The following is an 18,061-nucleotide window of genomic DNA, read 5'->3' as shown; positions in this document are numbered from 1 at the left end:
CTTCCTTCCTTCTTTCCTTCCTTCCTTCCTTCCTCACCCCTTCCTTCCTCTTTCACTTGTTTGTTCCTTTCTGCCACCAGGGTTATAGCTGGGACTTGGTGCCTGCACTATAAATCCACTGTTCCCCTTGACCATTTTTTCCCTTTCTATTTTTTTCCATCTTCCTTTTCCTTCCTTCCTTCCTTCCATTCTTCTTCTTCTTCTTCTTCTTCTTCTTCTTCTTCTTCTTCTTCTTCTTCTTCTTCTTCTTTTTTATAGAACAGAGAACTTGAGAGGTGTGGAGGAGTTAGAAAGGGAGAGTGACACCTGCAGACTTGATACACCAATTGTGAAACTTCCTCCCTGTAGGTGCAGACTGGTGGTTCCAACCGCGGGTCTTTCCACATGGCAATGTGTGTGCTCAGTGGGTTTGCCACCACCTGGCCCCTCTTTCTTTCTTCCTTCCCTTCCCTCCCTCCCTTCTTTCCTTCCTTTCTCTTTCTCTCTTTCCTTTTTTTCTCTCTCCTTTGTTTTTTCTTTCCTTTCTTTCAGAGCACTGCTCAGTTCAAGTTTATGGTAGTGCAGGGGGTTGAACCTGGCACTTCAAAATATTCCAGGCATAAAAGTCTTCTGCAGAACCAGTATGCTGCCTCCCTGGCCCTAATTAAACTCTTCTTGTGTGCACCTCCACTTCAATGCCAGGACCCAAGTGACTAGTAGCTCACTTACCCCTGAGATCAATTTCTTTGAAATTTTCATGAGAACTGAGCTACTCCCCTCCACCCCACTAGCCTCTACCCACTCCTCTTCAGCCACTCAAGTTTTCTCAGTTTCCCAGATCACTCCATATTTTCGTGCTTGGAAGTCGCCTGAGAGCAGGTAGCTTGGTGTGCCTCACAGTGGAGGTCATTGTCAGGGAGAGAAATCCCATTTAGCAGCCAGACCCAATATGTGAGCTGAAAGTAGTTAAATGCCAATCAATTCCCCCTTTTTTCCTCCCTTCCTTCCATCTTTCCTTCCTTCCCTCCTCCTTTTTCTTCTTTTTCCCCCAGAGCTATGCTCAGCTCTGGCTTATGGTGATGTTGGGTATTGAACCTGGGACCTTAGAGCTTCAGGCATAAAAGTTTGTTTGCATAACCTTTATGCTGTTTCCTCTGCCCTCTACCCAGTTTTTGTTTGTGCTTTGTTTTTTGAAGGGTGGGGGGGAAGGAGAGAGAGAACATGAGAACAGTATCAAAGTTTCCTTTAGTACTGTGGGGACCAGGCTCAAACCTGGGCCGTGCACATGGTAAAGCAACATACTAGCTATTTTGCCGTCTCCTACTCCATTGTGTTTTGTGGTATCTAACCAATAAAGCAGCCACCGAGCCTCATGTGATTTGGTGGCTATTTAATCACAAGGAACCCAGTTTCTTACATCAGGGCAGGAAATGGAGGCTGCTGGCTTCCCAGACGCCCGTCCCAGCCCAGGTGACAGAGGCTGAAGAGATAGGGGCACACGGAATATTCGGGTGGGTTGGGGGCTCTGGCCCAGCATGACCTGCCCACAACTGAGGGGTATAGCTGCTAGGGGGATGGGGGGCAACCTGCTTCCACACTGGCCCCTGGCCTGCCACCGTCACTCCATGAGGAAGTCTGTCTCCTGCTGCCGCATGCTGGGTAACACATACAGCGCCACGGCTGCGATTGCCAGGAACACCATAGGCTTCCACATCCCGAACACATTCTGGGGAACAAGACAGAGGGTGAATGAGTGCCTTGGCCCCTGGGTCCTGTCCCATACTAGGAAACCCCCCCCCACCCACCTCATTCCCCACCTGCTGGGGCCACTGAGAAATCTTGGGAACAACAGGGATGAGGAAGCCTCTCTATTTTGTAACTCCTGGGTGACCACCAGAATCCACTGGTCTTATCCCTGGTGCCACTAGATTCCTTCGTGCACCTCACCTTGAGGTCTGAAGCCTGGCCTCTGGGCCTCCCTAACATGCACACAAGATACCATGTGGAGAAGCAGGTTGGTTCTGCCTTCAAAAAGGATGCAGACAACTGCAGTGGGAAAGGATTGATTGAATACATGTAATAAATTTCAGGGGAAACCCAGGTGTTTGTTCAAAGCTGCAGTGGTGTTTCCTTAGCAATAAGGAGGGGAATGAATTAATTCCAAGTCAAGGAAGAAGAAAAGGGGCTGGACAGAGAGGGGAGTGAAGAGAGAGCACCAGCCAGTAAGTTTATCAGGCATCCCCAAGCTATGATGCTGGTCCTAGGAAACCTGAGGGAGTCCATCAAAGAAATGCTGGGGGCCAAGAAATCCCGGCCCAGCCCCCTGGTGGTGTCCACTACCTTCTCAAGTCTAGCCCATCAGAGTGTGCGCTGAGCTGTGCCGAGACCCTGCCAGCATCTTGGGCAAAATCCTGCCAATTCATGGGACAGCACAGGGTGTCATTCAGGCACATGTCAAGTGTTGGGCAAGGGAAAACAGCCCCAGTCTTTACGGTTTTTTTTAATTGACCGTATCATGTGAGAGTGGGCAGTTGGGTTTTGAGTCAGATGCTTGACAGAGGATGGTTTTGGGTGTGAATGGAGTATAAGCCCGTTATTACCAAGAGTGCATTAGAGCTAAAATAAATAATAAGGATGCAAAGCTGACTGTAAAGATTGAAGAAAATCCCCACATGTGGAGGAACTGTTACTAGGAAGAACAGAAGCTGTGAACAGACAAGGAAAATAGTGTTGGTGGGGCCAGGCGTTGGTGCACCTGGCTGAGTGCACATGTTAGAGTGCACAAGATCCCTGGTGGGAGCTCCTGGTCCTGACCAGCAGGGGGAAAGCTTGCGGGTGGTGAAGCAATGTTGCAGGTGTCTCTCTCCCTCTCTCCCTCTCTATTGCCCCCTTTCCTCTCAATTTCTGGCTGCCTCTAACCAATAAATAAATGAAGATAATTTAAATATATATATATGTGTATATATATATATGTGTATATATATGTGTGTATATATATATCTGTAAAAAGAAAACAGTGTTGGAGATGGGTAGAAAGAGTCAGCCACTAAGAAATGAAAAGGAGCTAGGAAACAATATTTACACACTCAGATGCTTATGCCCTAATGCACTGCAGTAAAAGTGTTAGTCTAATGTTTATAGAGGGGGAAAGAGCTAAGGTCTGTAATGAGAACCGGTGCCTTTAAAATCAGGCAGGAACAAGACTCTAGGTTAGAGGAGGAAAGGACTGGCGTGGGCATGACAAAGGGGGACAGTACATGAGGGGCCCCTTGCAGAAGGGCTCACTACTTGGACACACCAAGGAAAGGGATTTGACAAGATAAGAGAGAGGTGACTGCGAAGTGATCTGTGAGTGGTAGATCCTGGAGAGATGACTTCTCTTATGGTTTAGCGCTCGTCCACTAGGTGGAGAATGAGCGGGAAAGACGGCATAATGGAGGGTGCTGGGAGGCTGGCAAAGGGGGTTTGAAACCACAGGGTCAAGGTTATTTAAAAATTCCAAAAGCCACAAGTCATCAATGGATTCTGCCTAGGAGGGATGGATGAGAAGTTCTGCCTTTGGACTGATGAGAGAAATGCACACAGAGAATGGGGAGAATATGCTTCACCTAGACCATGTGCAAAGGGTTTAGGAATAAATAACACACAGACGATTGTGAGCCATGGATGCGGTAGAGTCATCTAGAGAGCGAATGTGACCTTAGGCTGCAGGGAAAGAATTAGGCTATCTCCCTGATTACTGGGGACCAAGCAAGGAATATTGCTCAAAAGAAGAAAAGATAACAGCGGGGGAAACAGGCTTGGCATTTCATCTGTTGCTAATGATAAGTCCTTAGAATCCAATTCACCATCACCAGCTTGTGTTATTTTACTTTTCAGTGCCTTCATTTTATCACATATAAAAGAGCAATGGCAATACCAGCTAGAGGCAGGTGGTTTTACGGATTAGGTGAGCTGACATCTACATGGTGCTGGGTACATATGGAATGCGGTGTTGAAGTGCAGGCTCTTGTTGCATTATTTATGAAGTACTTTCATATGTGTGATTTGATCATCATAAGGACATGGAGGAAAGCAGGCATTGTTGCTATGCTGTGCTGGTGCTGACACTGGAAGAAACTAGCACTCAGAAGTGCATTTTGCCCAGAGAGACAAGCCTCTAAGAAGCAGAGTCAGGGCCAGAGAGATGGCATACTGGCTTTGCAAAAGTGCCTGAGGCTCTTGAGACCCCAGGTTCAATCCCTGGAACTGTAAGCCAGAGCTGGGCAGTGCTCTAGTTTCTCTCTCTCTGTGTAACTCTCACTCATTAAAAAAGGAGGAGGAGGAAGAGGAGGAGAAATAAAGGCATGGGAGATATCATAGTAGTTATGCAAAAAGACTCTGAGGCTCTCAGATCCCAGGTTCAATCCACCATACCACCTTAAGCCAGAGCTGAGCAGTGGTCAGGGGAAAAAAAGAAAATAAATAAAAAATAAAGAGAGTAGGGTCAGACTCAACATAGTTCTCTAACCATGTGCCAGGAATACTCTGCTCTCCTGTCTCCACTCTGGGTGGGGAGCTTGGGTGAAACAGGCAGGCTCTGGGAGTCACAGGCTCCCCCCAAGAGCGCCCTTACCCAGAGGTCCTTCTAATTTTGCGTATCTAGTTGCCTTTGCATTGATCAAATATTCTAGCTGAATGCTTTGGTTTTCATATAGGGACATAGAAATCTGAGAGTAGGGCTTGGAGACAGCATAGTGGTTATGCAAAAGACTTTCAGGCTTGAGGCTCCCAGGTTCAATTCCCACCAGCACCATTATAAGCCAGAGCTGAGCAGTGCTCTGGAGTGTGCCTCTCTCCCTCTCCCTCTTTTTATCTCTTTGTCAAATAAAAAAAGTGTGTGGGGGGTGGGGGAGAAGTAGAAATCTGGGAGTATGAGGAGGGAGGGAATGGGTACAGGGAGACACCACTTTTCACTAAAGGAGTCACACACTCTTTGTAGGAAGTGGGTGGACTGTTTGAAAGAAAGGAGAGTGGCCAAAGAGGAAAGTTTGGGGGTGGGGATGGAATGTAGGGGAGAAAAGAAAATGGGTCTCATGCCTGAGGCTTCAAAGTCCCAGGTTCAATCCCTCACACCACCATAAGCCAGAGCTGAACGGTGCTCTGGTTAAAAATAAATTAATGAAAGAAAGAAAGAAAGAAAGAAAGAAAGAAAGAAAGAAAGAAAGAAAGAAAGAAAATGGGGGCAAATGCCAATCTGAACCTCTACGTTGAGTCTGACACCCAATTCGTAGGGATGTGAGAAGAGGTGGGCAGGAAGTGACAGGAGGAAGAGTCTAAGGAATAGGTGAACAGTAGCTCAGAAGTTGGCACAGTGGCTACAGTGCTGAACTTGAAAACATGATGTCTCGGGTTCGATTCCTGGAGTCTTCTGTGCTAGAGTGATGGATTGGTTTCTCACATTAATAGTAGCAACAGATCTTAAAAAAAAAAAAAAAAAAAAAGAAAGAAAGAAAGAAAGAAAGAAAGAATCTGTGGCATTCCAGAAGGCAAGTGGAAGCCCAGGGCTCTAGGGCTCTACTTTGGGCCAGAAAGCCATGTTCTGTCTCCTCTCTTGTGTTTGTCATCCTGTTGACAGGCCAGATTACAGGGACCTGCGCCAGCTGGAAGAGACCCAGAACACATCAGCATTGACTGGCTGAGAGCATTCTTGTCTCTGCACAGTGAGAGTCCCCCTCAAAGCCACACTCTTTCTAGAAGGCCCAGCCTGCAAAGCCAATTGTGGTAAAATCTGACCCCAAAAGGGATAGAGAGATAAACTATAAAACACTTCTTGGCCTTCTTGTTCTGGTTTTGCTATACACCGGAAGGCTTGCACCAGACCATTTTCCAGTGCAAAGCACATTATTATGTGTGTGAGGGGTGGGGAGGTTCATTTCTGCTTCAGTCCTTGTATAAACAGCACTGGAGGGGCAGGGTGGTGGTGCACCTGGTTGTGTGCACATGTTATAATGTGCAAGGATCCAGGTTCAAGCCTCCAGTCCCCACCTGCAGGGGGAAATTTTCACAAGTGGTGAAGCAGTGCTACAAGTGTTTCTGTCTATCTATCTGCCTCCCTTCTCAATTTTTCCCTGTGCTATCATATTAAATAAAGTATTAAACTATATATATATATATATATATATATATATATATATATATATATATATATACAAAAACAAGAACAAAGACTCCAGTTCCTGTTGGCCTACAAAAGTCTGAGATGCATCAGCTGCGCAGGAGCCCCCCCCCCCCCCCAGAAAAGCCTAAAGCTCAGTCCCCAGTGTCACCTGTCAGGAAGCCATGAAAGCAAGACACCAGTAGCCAAGAGGAAAGGGGACAAGGTGAGGCCTCGGCAGCCTGCACCCTCTGTTCCTAAAGAGGTGCGACACTGGACATCATACCTGTGTTAGGAGGACGTCTCTGCCCACCAGCACCAGAGCAGCGCTGATATGACCACCAGGCCGACGAGAGGCAAGGAGAAGATGGGGGGGTCGCTGGCAGGGGGGGACTTTCACAAATAAAAAAAAAGGGAGGAGTGCACACAAGGAGCATCCAGGGGATGAGAGGTGGCAGGAAAAGACACATGGACCCAACACACAATGAAGATGGAAAAGCAAAAGGGAGAGAGAGAGAGAGAGAAGAGTTAAACATCAGGTTAAGTCAGTATTTCTTTTCTGGCCCAGGTCAGGGCCCGCCAACAGGCAGCCTGCAAAGGTGCAAACAGTGGACAAACACACAAACAAAAGGTGGTGCGTTCAGAAGCAGTGTGGGTCCTGATCTGCTGGTGAGGCTGGTTTTCTGGCTCTCCAGTCCCCTCCCAGGGTCAAGCAGGAGTTATCCGCATCTAGATCTTTCCATGAGCTCAGCAACTCTGGGCAAAGGGAGCCACAGGGAGCACAGCTGACTGAGGAGTTGGGTGAATACTCTCGGGTCACTCCAGGAAGGGCCAGTCTCCTGCCAGGCCTCAGCACTTGACTGGGCCACCTGCTCAAGTCTCGGGGCCTCTGGGTGCTGTGATCCCAAAACAACACGACTCAAATGAATCAGCAGTGCAGAAGGACTGGTTCTGGGGCTCCAAGGAATTGGTACCGTCCAGGTCAGCAGAACTGCCCATAGAAGATGCGGGTCTGGCTCAGCAAGGAGACATGGCCAGGAGATGCAGAGAATGTACTTGGAGCAGGAAACAAAGAAACAAACAATCGAGTCTGGTGTCCAGACAAGCAGTGCCCAGGACAAATGTACCCACTGGGCACTGAATCAGCACATTGTAAAATGTTCGGGGTGAAGGCAGGTTGTCAAACAAATGCCGTGCCGGGGAAGCGGCTGTGGTTACTGGCTTTTCACACTCAAGTGACTGCCCCCTGCCCTGAGGGTGATGGAAAACTGAAGGCTAGCCTCTGAGTAGTGCTGGAAATCAACTGTCAGAAATTTCAGATCTGGCTCAGTGGATTAAGTGCTAGACTCAAACATGAGATCCTGGGTTCGATCCTTGGCATCACATGTGCCAGACTGATGCCTTGGTTCTCTCATTCTTGTTAATAAATACAAAAATTACTTTTATTGCCTTTCTTTCTTTCAGCACTAGGGCACTGCTCAGCTCTGGTTTATGGTGGTACTGGGGATTGAACCTGGGACCTCAGAGCCTCAGGCATAATAAAAGTCTTTTGAAGAACCATTATGCTGTCTTCCCAGCCCAATAAATTACTTTTCTTTCTTTCTTTCTTTTTTCTTTTAATCACTGGGGTTTGGTGTCTGTATGGCAAACCCACCACTCCCAGCAGTAATCTTTTTCTCTCTTTTCTTTTTTCCTTCCTTTCTATTCTGTTTAGTATGGCAAAGAGAAATTGAAGAGAGGAGGGGGAGATATACACAGAGAAAGACACAGGCAGCACTGCCTTACCACTTGTGAAGCATCACCCCATAGATGGGGATTAAGGACTTGAACCTGGGTCCTTGCACATGGTAAAATATACATTCAACTGGGTGCATCATAGCCTGACCCTTAAATTATTTTTCTTTTAAATTGCTACTAGGACTATTGTCAGGGCTTGGTACTTGTACAACAAATCCACTGCTCCCATTGACCATCCCCCCCCTTTTTTTAATTGGATAGGACAGAGAAATTGAGAGGGGAGGGGAAATAGAGAGAAGGACAGAGAAAGAGAAACAATTGCAGACCTGTTTTATCACTTGCGAAGTATCCCCCCTGTAGGTGGGGAGTGGGAGCTAGAACCTGAGTCCTTGCACATGGTACTGTGTGAACTTAACCAGGTGTGCCACCCCCAGCCCCCTTCTCCTTTCTTTTTATTTGATAGGACAGAGAGAAATGAAGAGGGGAGGGGGAGACAGAGAAGGAAAGAGAGAGAAGGGGGGGAGAGAAGGAAAGAGAGAGAGACTGACCCTAACCTGCAGTACTGCTTCACTACTTATAAAGTGTCCTCCCTACAAGTGGAGGAGCTGGGGCTTGAACCCAGGTCCCTGTACATAGTAATGTGTGTGCTTAACTGGGTATGCCACTACTGGCCTCCTTTAATTCTTGCAGGACCCAGGTCCCCAGCTAACTTCTGAGAGAGCAGAGTCCTGCTGGTTGTAAAAAAGATAAAAATGCTTTTGTGTAGCTGGTGATAGCCCAGGACTCTCCGTCTTTAGAGCTAGCTGGGAGGGCTCACACCTTGTCCCAACAGCACTGACTGACTGCAAGGCTTTAAATGATGATGGCTATTCCTGACCAGCCCACTCCCCTCCCTCACGCCCTGAAGCACAGAAAGTCTAGCCTTCCCTTCTGGACTTCACTGCAGACATGGTGTGTGTGTGTGTGTGTGTGTGTGTGTGTGTGTGTGTGTGTGTGTGTGTGTGTAAGGGCCAAATCAACAGCATGGATAATTGTGAGTCTTGCTCAGGTTGACAGAAATGACCTTGAACTGTCACTGTCCTCAGTTCAGCACAAAGGGGAGACAGAGAGAACTTTGTATCTAGGGCACTGTGGAAAATGAAGGAGAGGGGGCAGGGTAGATAGTATAATGGTTATGCAATCAGACTCTCCAGCCTGAGGCTCCATAGTCCCAGGTTCAATCCCCTGCACCCCCGAAAGCCAGAGTCGTGATTCCCACCTTGGCGCCCACTATGTGCACTGGGCCTAAGCCCCATTTCCTACAGGCCAGACCCCTCTCCAAGCCCGGCTGCATTTCTTGGAACTCCTGGCAATCCATGGGGTGCCCAGCCACCCTTGTGTGCTGGGGCACCTCCGGCTGGAGTCCATCTCCCACCTGACGGGGCCTGAGGTTCCTGTTTACCTTTTTGCTGTCAGAAAGTTTGAGGGGGTTCTCCTCCGAAGTCTCAGGGCAAGAGTCGTCGCAGGTCTCTTGGTTCTCTTTGTCTCCACAGTCATCTTGGTCCTCATGGAGTGAGGGCTTTGGATTCCCTGCCTGATGGACCTGACTTGGCAAACCAGCGCCTGGATCATTGTGGATGTTCTCTTCCGGGTTCTTGTCCTGCTCTTCCGGGTTCTTGTCCTGCTCCGGTTTCGCATCCCCACCCTCGGCATTTTGCTTGTTTGCTATGTTTTTCAGATCGGTGCAGGGGGCCTTGTAGTACAGCACCACCTCCATATTCTGTGGGATGGATCAGGGGCAGGAGGGGGGGGCCACTGTTACCTGGGGGAACCCCTACCCTCTCACAGTACAGAGTCTACCAGCCTCGCAGGGGCCATTCAGTTTTCAAATTGACAGAGGCTTGAACTCTCTCACCCATCCAGCTGCCACTTCCTACCTTCCTATGGCCACACTTTCCCAGCCTAACCCTCCTGCCTGCTCAAGTACAACTGCTTCCATTTTTAACTTTTTAAAAAATAAATACTTCATTTATTTATTTATTGGATAGAGACAGGCAGAGAAATTGATAGGAATGGGGGAAACAGAGGGAAGAGAAACTTGCAACACTACTTCACTGCTAGTGAAGCTTTCCCCCTGCAGGTAACTGAACCCAGCTCCTTGAACATGGTTAACATGTATTCTCAACCAGGTGTATCACCATGTGGCCTCTTTTGAAAACAATTATTATTATTATTTATTTTGCCTTTAGGGTGATTGTTGGGGCTCAGTGTTGGCAGTATGAATCCACTTCTCCTGGTGGCCATTTTTTCCATTTTTATTGGATAGGACAGAGAGAAATTGAGAGAGGAGAGGGAGATAAAGAGGAAGGGAGAGAGATAGGTACCTGCAGACCTGCTTCACCACTTGTGAAGCATCCCCACTGCAGGTGGGGAGCTGGGGGGGGGGGGTCGAACCCGGATCCTTGCACATGCCCTTGCGTTTAGTACTATGTGCACTTAACCAGGTGCACCACTGCCTGGCCCCTGAAAACAATTATTATTATTTTTATTTTGCAGGCCCCACACGTGTGGAATTTCACTGCGGTGGGCTGCCTTTTCATTCAAAGGGAGAGAGAAACAGGAAGGAGAGACACCACAGCTTGGAGCTGCTTCAGGTGCCTTAACACCTTTCATGTGGCGCCCAGGCTCAAACTTGGGCCGCTCAGCCCAGCACACAACCATCTTCAGTAAATCCCTCTTTCTTGCCATTTGGTGCTTCTTATAGGCATGTGACCCAGGAAGCACAGGGGCTGCAAAAAATAGGTTTGGGCTGTCTGGACTGTGCAATCTTGGGGTGAGGATGCTTTGAGGCTGTCCCTTCAAAGTGGGGTATGGGGTGTGAGGTGTGAGGCATGGTCTGTACTCCACACTCCTGAACTCCACATGGTGAAAAAAAAAACGAAGAGGAGCACGTTTTAACTACACTGGAACACCCTAGATGCCTCAGCAGTTCTAGAAGCTTCTCTCCAAAGAACCAGCTGAAGTGAAGGTGAGGAGGTCGCTGAGGCCTCCACTCACCTTGCCGGTCTCCGGGCCGGCCTTGGCCCTGCCCGGGTTGGTTTTGTTCTCCTTCTCCACCTCTTTGGTAGAGTTGGCATTCTTGTTCATGTTCTTGTGGCTGTTCTTGGACCGAGTCTCTGGCGCGCGCTTCTCTCTGAGCTGCCGAAGCTCCTCCTGGCAGCACTGCAGCTGCCCCTCTAGGTGCTCCTGTACCGCCAGGAGCCGGCCCTGCTCGTCCATGCTGGCCTGGTACTGCAGCTGCAGCTCCCGCAGCTTCACCTGCAGATCCTTGATCTGTGGGCAGTGGGCAGGGTGTGGGGCAGTCACCCATACCCCTGTGCCTGGGCCCAGCCTAGGAGTGGGGAATGGCTACCCAGAGATGTCCCCAGGGAGCCCTGGGCAGGTGGATGATGGAGAAAGCATAAAGTCTTGGATGTAAAGTTTGAGGCCCCTTCACGAACAGCTTCTCCCCAGTTTGATGGTGTCTCTACTTCTAACTCAATGGCTGGGAACAGTGAGCCCCTGCCCTGTGGACCTGCTCCGGGTCCCAGACAACATGTCTGACTCACTCCGTTCTCAGAGGAGAAGGAAGGAAGGAGGAGGAAGAGGGAGGAGAAGGGAGGATATGGAGAAGAGAAGGAAGGAGGAGTAAGGAGGAAGAGAAGAAAGGGGAGGAAGAAGGGAAGAGGAGGGGGAGATGGAAGAGACAGGGCCCTGGCCTGGAGGGGTTTACAGTCTAGCTGCAGAGACAAGCAGGCGTGTGCAGAAAACCAGAGGAAACAAGCTGATGAAAGACTACGGCTCAGATACAGAGAGCTGCAGAGCTGGGGAGCTGGAGAGTGGGACAGGGAGATGGAAAGAGAGAGTGAAAAAGGGAATAGAATAGAAGCAGCAAAGGGAGAAAGAGGACACTGTGCAGACAGAGACAGAGTGGCGTCTTGATGAGTAGGGCCCAGCCAGCATGGCGGGCATCTGAGAAGCATCCATCGATGACGCTGCTGACTGTGCAGCCTCCCGGGCGGTCCCCTCAGTCCGCCGTCCAAGAATAGGGCAACTCCGTGCTCCCTTGAGCCTGAGCTAGCCATCCTGTCCAGTGCTCCCGTGGCTCTCCAAGCTCCCTGCTTCCCTGTGGGCAGCGGCTGTTACCTCGTTCTTGTCCTTGTCGCCACCAGTAGGCTTCTCCAGGCACTCCATGCACTCCCTGAATTGGCGCTCACAGACGTCCATCTCCTCCCGCAGTCCCCGCTGCAGCTCCAGCAACGCCTGCATGCGCCCCTGCAGCGCGTCGTGCTCCTCCTGGCTGAGCTGACACAGTGCCTGCACCCCCTGCAGCTTAGTCAGCACCTTGGCCACTGTCTCCTCGAAGTTCTGTGGACGGGAAGGTCTGACAGGCCCTTGAAGCTGTGTATTGGGTGGAGTAGGGTGGGATGGGATAGGGTGGGGTGGGGTGATGGAGTGGGAATGCACTCCGTTTCCTGCTCATCAAGAGCCCTGAGAATGCGTGGCGGAACTGTCGTCGAGTAGAGTGGGGGGGGGGCTGCATCAGGGCGGGGTCACCAGGGGCCACATAGAGCGCCCCACTTCCTTCTGGCCGCGGCTGTGACCACCCTGCCCATCTGGGGGCTCGGAGCCTGCCCGCCCCCTGCTGGCGGACCTCGGTTACCTCCATGTCCTCGGGCTCAGCAGGCTCGTCGTCCAGGCTGCTGCAGTAGCTCTTGTGGCAGAGGTCGGAGGTGGCGCTGCTGCGGTAGCTCCGGTTGTAGGCGACGCTGCTGCTGCTGCAGCTGGCCCGCGAGCTGCCCTTGTCACATGGCTCGAGGACGCTGGTGCTGCTGTCGTAGCTGCGGAGGAAGGCCTCCTCGCTGACCTGGCTGCTGACATAGCTGCGGTGGAAGCTGTCCTTGCACTCCACCGCCCCGCCCGAGCTCTTCCAGTGGGACTCCAGGCTCATCTTGATGGACGGCGAGCGCTCCTGCAGCAGCTGCATCTCCTCCAGGCACAGCTGCAGGTCGGCCTGCAGCCTCTTGCGCTCCTCCAGGAGGCGGCCCTGCTCCTGCTGCAGCAGCTCCTGCTCGGCCTGGCTGGACTGGTACAGCTCCTGCAGTACCTGCATCTGGGCCATCACCACCTTGGACTGCGGGGAGCGGGTGGAGACACCCGCCGCCATTACTCCACTGAGGTCACTCCGCCAGCAGCCCAGCTGGCTCCACAGGTCTCTGCTCAGTGGAGGAATACCACCCCCACCCAAGGACAGACACACCTCAATTCCTGGACTCCTGTTTCTGTTTCTGCAACCTTTTCTCCTTGGAGCAGTACTGACTGGGTCTCAAACATTTGGGGTGGCCTGAGAAGTGGTATAGTGGCTAAAACCTTGGACTCTTGTTTATGAGGTCCAGCGTTGGATTCCCAGCAAGAGCTCTGTTTCTCTGCCTCTCTCACTTGCCTTTTTTAAAAATGTTTTATTTATTTTCAATAGAGATTGAGAGGGGGAGCGGGCACAGAGAGGGAGAGATACCTGCAGCCCTGTTCCACCACTCATGAAGATTCCCCCTACAAGTGGGGACTGGGAGCTTGAACCTGGGTCTTCACACACTGAAGTGTGCATGCTCACCAGGTACACCACCGCCCAGCCCAGCCCCACCCCATGTTCTCTCTAGCTCTCCTCCTCCTCCTTCTCCCTCTCTCTCTCTCTCTCTCTCTCTCTTAAACAGATAGAAACACTCAGATTCCCTGGCTCTCTCTCTCTTCAGCCAGAGGTACCTGCTACATTGGTCTTTAGGCTCAGCCTTCTCCTCTGCCAGCAGTTATTTTATTTTGGATCAAGAATGAGAAAAATTGAGAGGGGAGGGAGAGGTAGAGAGGGAGTGTGACAGAGAGGCACCTGCAGCACTATTACACTGCTCATGAAGCTTCCCCCTGCCGGTGAAGAACAGGGGCTTGAACCTGGGTACTTGTACATGGTGATGTGTGTGCCTACCAGATGTACCACTGCCTGGGCCTTCCCTGCAGTTCTAAAGTAGCCCTGGCCAGAGTGTGCACATAGAAGAAATGCTTTCCCCACAGGCAGTGAACTTGGACTTGAGGTTTTGCTGTGATTCCAGGTCCCTCCAGCCCCCACTCTGATTCTGGCCCCCAGGGAAGATTCCCCAGGCATGCTGGGTCTGGCTTCTTGGTTGCTGATGTAGGATGAGACTGATTGCTTAAGAAAATATTTACTTCTTGGCCTCCAAGTAAGCTAGGCTTTTAGCCTGCATAGCTGATAGCTCTAGTTTCTGACCAAACCCTCCTGCATTTCTGCTGTTCCCTAGGTCTCCCTCTGCAAAACAGTATCTGAATGGAGAGACCTAGTTGTTCTTTTTTTAATTGCCACTAGGGTTATCACTGGGGTTCACTACTGCCACCAAGATCCACTGTTCCCAATGGCCACATTTTCCTTTTTTTTTCTTTCTATCTTTTTATTGTATAAGACCGAGAGAAATTGAGGAGAGAGGAGTAGATAGAGAGGAAGAGAAGAGGGGGGTGGTAGATAGCATAATGGTTATGCAAAGAGACTCTCATGTTTTGAGGCTCCAAAGTCTCAGGTTCAATCCCCCACACCACCATAAGCCACAGCAGTACTCTGGTAAAAATAAATAAATAAATAAGATCTATCAGAAATAGTTTGAGAGAGAGAGAGAGAGAGAGAGAAGGAGGGGGAGGAAGAGAAGTAGTAGAAGTAGAAGAAGAAGGGAAGATAGATAAACATATGCCAACTTGCCTTACTGCTTGTGAAGTTGTTTCCCCTATGGGTGGGGTCCTTGCACGTGATAATGTCTGTGACTCAACCAGGTGTGCCACCATCTGACCCCTGCAGAGGTACAGTCTTAGTGAGACTGCTCACTTGCTCTGACTCATCCACGCTGAGACCTGGGACTCAATTTGTCCCTCTGGCCCCAAAGACGCTGTACGGAATCTCCATGGGTGTGGGCTCAAAGTGTGGCCACTTGCTGGTGCTTGAGATTCCTTGCTCCAACCCCAACGCCTGCCCCCTAATAGTACCAGAGTGCCCATGGAGATGGTCTAGCCCATATCAAAACACCGACCTGGAAGACAGTCTCTCCCAGGAAAGTAATATCCCCAGAGTTGCCTCAAGTATAGCAACCTGACAGGGTATAAGTTCCTGTCACTGAAAAGTGCACTTCTCAGTTATGACCAGCTCATGAGAAAGAGAAGGTGTGTTCAGAGGGGCTGGGTGGTGGCACAGCTGGTAGAGTGCACGTTACAATGCACAAGGACCCAGGCTCAAATCCTTGGTCCTGACTTTCAGAAGGGAAGCTTTACAAGTACTGGAACAGTGCTACAGGTGTCTCTCCCTACCCTCCTCTCAATTTCTATTTCTATCAAAAATGAAGAAAGAAAAAGAAGGGAAAAAGTTATCAGGAGTGATAAGAGTCATCATGCAGGCACCAAGCCCTCATGATAAGCCTGATGGCGAATGAGAGAGAGAGAGACAGAGAGACAGAGAAAGAGAGAGAGACCACATTCAGTTGATCTAAAGGCATCTGAACAGATTACTAGACTGGCACCAGACATGTAGGGGAAAAACCGTGTTGCAGGGACCAAATGATCTTACCAGGAAGTTCCAGACCCCCACACCATCCCAGTTTCTGTGTTCATGGAATTTCGGTGGGCACTCATGTGGGTGAGTGTCTTAGCCACATCGAAAGCCACATCTGAACAAGCTCAGGAGAGGTTCTGGCTGGATGAGGGCCAGGCTCTGGCTCCACCTGTATTCCTCCCTGGCCAGCCAGGCCATCTGCACCCTGACTGTGCTGGGGAGGCCCCACCACCACTAGGCTATGGGCCCCAGCCTGGTCTCCTTGCCTGCTGCCTCCGTTACCTTAATCTGCCCACTTTTGAAGTTCTTGGACACCCTCGACTCCTCAGGACTCTCTAGCACACTCCGGAAACGCGAGTCTTTGAAAGCCTGCAGTTCTTGGTGCAGCTGGAGCTGCTCCTTCAACACGCTCTCCTGGTTCTGTACGAGCTTCTTCTGCTCCTCCTGCATGCCTTTGTACAGCAGCTGCAGTTCACCCAGGTCTTGGAGTTTCAGCAGCAGCTGCTGGCTCTGTGAGGCAGAGTGGGAGGGAGGGGCGGAGGCTGTGGTGGTTACAGGGAAGGACCCGTTTCCCTTTTCTTCCGGAACCTTCCCTCTGGACCTCTGTTGGCTCTGAGACAGCGGGGAGTCTCTCTCTGGAAGTTTCAAGAGGATTAGCAGTGATGGCATGTTTGGATCTATCCTGTAGCTTACGAAGAGCTTTGCACCATGACCTTGTCTCCAAATGGACTCAATAGAGAGAGAAAAAAAATGCCGGGCAGATATATTTGCCAGCGTGGAGATGAAGTTTGTGATTGAAAACCCTAATTTGCTAGACTTAACTGTTTGGTCATAAGAGGTTGGTGAGAAAGCAAAGGAGGGGTTGGGTAAGAAAAGAAAAGGTTTTGCTCTCCACCAAAATCTTTCTCTTTCTCTTAGATCCAGTCCCACCCAGGAAGCTTCTGGAAGCAGCTTCTTCATCAGTCAATGGCCTGTTCTGGCTGTGGTTACCTTGTGAAGGAGGCCAGATTTGGGGACAGGGACTGTGAGCCTGTGCAGCTCCTCCTGCAGCTGGCCCTGCTCCTCCTGCATCCGCCGCTGCTCCTCCAGGAGCTGGCACTGCTCCATCTGCAGGTCCGCAATGTCCTTCTGGCTGGCCTTGTACTTCTCCTGCAGCTCTGTCAGCTTGTACAGCAGTGCGTCACACTACAGGTGGGAGGCGGGCGCAGAGGGGAGGGGAGGGCTACTATGCCTGGTAGGCCCTCCGCTGCTTCTCCACTGGCAGAGCCCCCGGGGGTCCTCCAATCTCGGCAGTTCACCACGGTCTCCCTCTTTGTGGTCAGCCTGGGCAGACCTGAACACTCCACCCCAAGCCATCATGTCGGCCTAGATGCTGCATGGGGGAGCCCCAGCAGGCTGCTTGGGACTGCTGTGTCAATTCTAGCTCTTTCCGGAGGTGGCTGGAGAATGTTATCAGTGCCCCTGCCCTTCTCACTTTCCTCTCCTTCCAGTTGATGCATGTCTTCTCCCCCTGCTGGGATGCTACTTCCTGTCCCTCTCCTTCCCCTGGTGGCTTTATACCTGATCACACCCTTTATGAAAGAGGACTACACTTCATCCTGCGTCTCATTTTTTATTGGATATTTATTTTATTTATGGGTTAGAGATAGAAATTGAGAGGGGAGGAGGAGATAGAGGGGGGAGAGAGAGAGACATTTGCAGACCTGCTTCACCAATTGTGAAGCTTCTCCTCTGCAGCTGGGGACCTGGGGGCTTGAACTTGGGTCCTTGCACACCATAGTGTATGTGCTCAGCTGGTGCTCAACTGGTCCACCACCACCAGACCCCCCTCATAATCATCATTTAAAGCCTTTAGAAGAGTAAGAGCTATTGCTGAAGCTGTGAAGAGAACTAAATCATCTGTCTGTCTCAAACCTGAATTTTTCTAATATTAAGCTAATCCCTGTGCTGTTTCAGTTATAACCAAAGAAGAAGCTGGTTCTGTAGACCAGGAAGCCTATCCAGTCTCAAAATTTCTTTTTTTTCAACTTTTTTATGTTTATTTATTTTTCCCTTTTGTTGCCCTTGTTTTTTATTGTTGTTATAGTTATTATTGTTGTTGTTATTTATGGCGTTGTTGGATAGGACAGAGAAATGGAGAGAGGAGGGGAAGACAGAGAGGGGGAGAGAAAGATAGACACCTGCAGACCTGCTTCACTGCCTGTGAAGCGACTCCCCTGCAGGTGGGGAGCCGGGGACTGGAACCAGGATCCTTATGCCAGTCCTTGTGCTTCGCACCACGTGTGCTTAACCCACCACACTACTTCCCGACTCCCCCTTCTCATAATTTCTATCCCTGGGGAGGAGGGGATAAAAAATTCAGGGGTCCCCTAGGCCCCTAAATTGAGCAGGAAGTTCAGGAAGGATGTAGCTTGGTAGGGAAAACTGCTGGAGTGTTTTTTTTTTAATACCCCATAGAATGGACATGCCACCATGCACGACAGCCCAGGTTCCAGCCTCAGGTCACCACCTGGGGCAGGGAGGTGGAGAAAGCTGTATCAAACTAACAGCATAGGGTTCTGTGTCCATCCAGGGAGCTCACCTCTCCTCGCCAC

At 50.3% G+C, this 18,061-nt stretch overlaps 1 protein-coding gene across 4 annotated transcripts in view; it reads right to left on the bottom strand.

Annotated features, from left to right (window-relative positions):
• Nucleotides 1–1,354: 1,354 nt before the first annotated feature.
• The window catches only part of CCDC136 (coiled-coil domain containing 136), a 42,950-nt gene continuing 26,243 nt past the window's right edge, over nucleotides 1,355–18,061 (bottom strand). For 2 of the 4 annotated variants that reach the window (XM_060184197.1, XM_060184198.1), the window contains 7 exons: nucleotides 16,458–16,652; nucleotides 15,750–15,977; nucleotides 12,534–13,004; nucleotides 12,017–12,238; nucleotides 10,889–11,164; nucleotides 9,294–9,611; nucleotides 1,355–1,705 (listed from right to left, as the gene is read on the bottom strand). In XM_060184197.1, coding sequence (XP_060040180.1) covers nucleotides 1,598–1,705; nucleotides 9,294–9,611; nucleotides 10,889–11,164; nucleotides 12,017–12,238; nucleotides 12,534–13,004; nucleotides 15,750–15,977; nucleotides 16,458–16,652 — 1,818 coding nt within the window. In that variant the 3' untranslated portion in view covers nucleotides 1,355–1,597. Of the gene's footprint in view, nucleotides 1,706–6,401; nucleotides 6,509–9,293; nucleotides 9,612–10,888; nucleotides 11,165–12,016; nucleotides 12,239–12,533; nucleotides 13,005–15,749; nucleotides 15,978–16,457; nucleotides 16,653–18,061 lie in introns of all 4 variants that reach the window. The other 2 variants (XM_060184199.1, XM_060184200.1) reach the window with 2 other exon arrangements.

Source organism: Erinaceus europaeus, unplaced genomic scaffold, assembly GCF_950295315.1.
Source record: "Erinaceus europaeus unplaced genomic scaffold, mEriEur2.1 scaffold_627, whole genome shotgun sequence".
Lineage (NCBI taxonomy): Eukaryota > Metazoa > Chordata > Mammalia > Eulipotyphla > Erinaceidae > Erinaceus > Erinaceus europaeus.
This window is presented reverse-complemented; position numbering and strand designations above follow the sequence as displayed.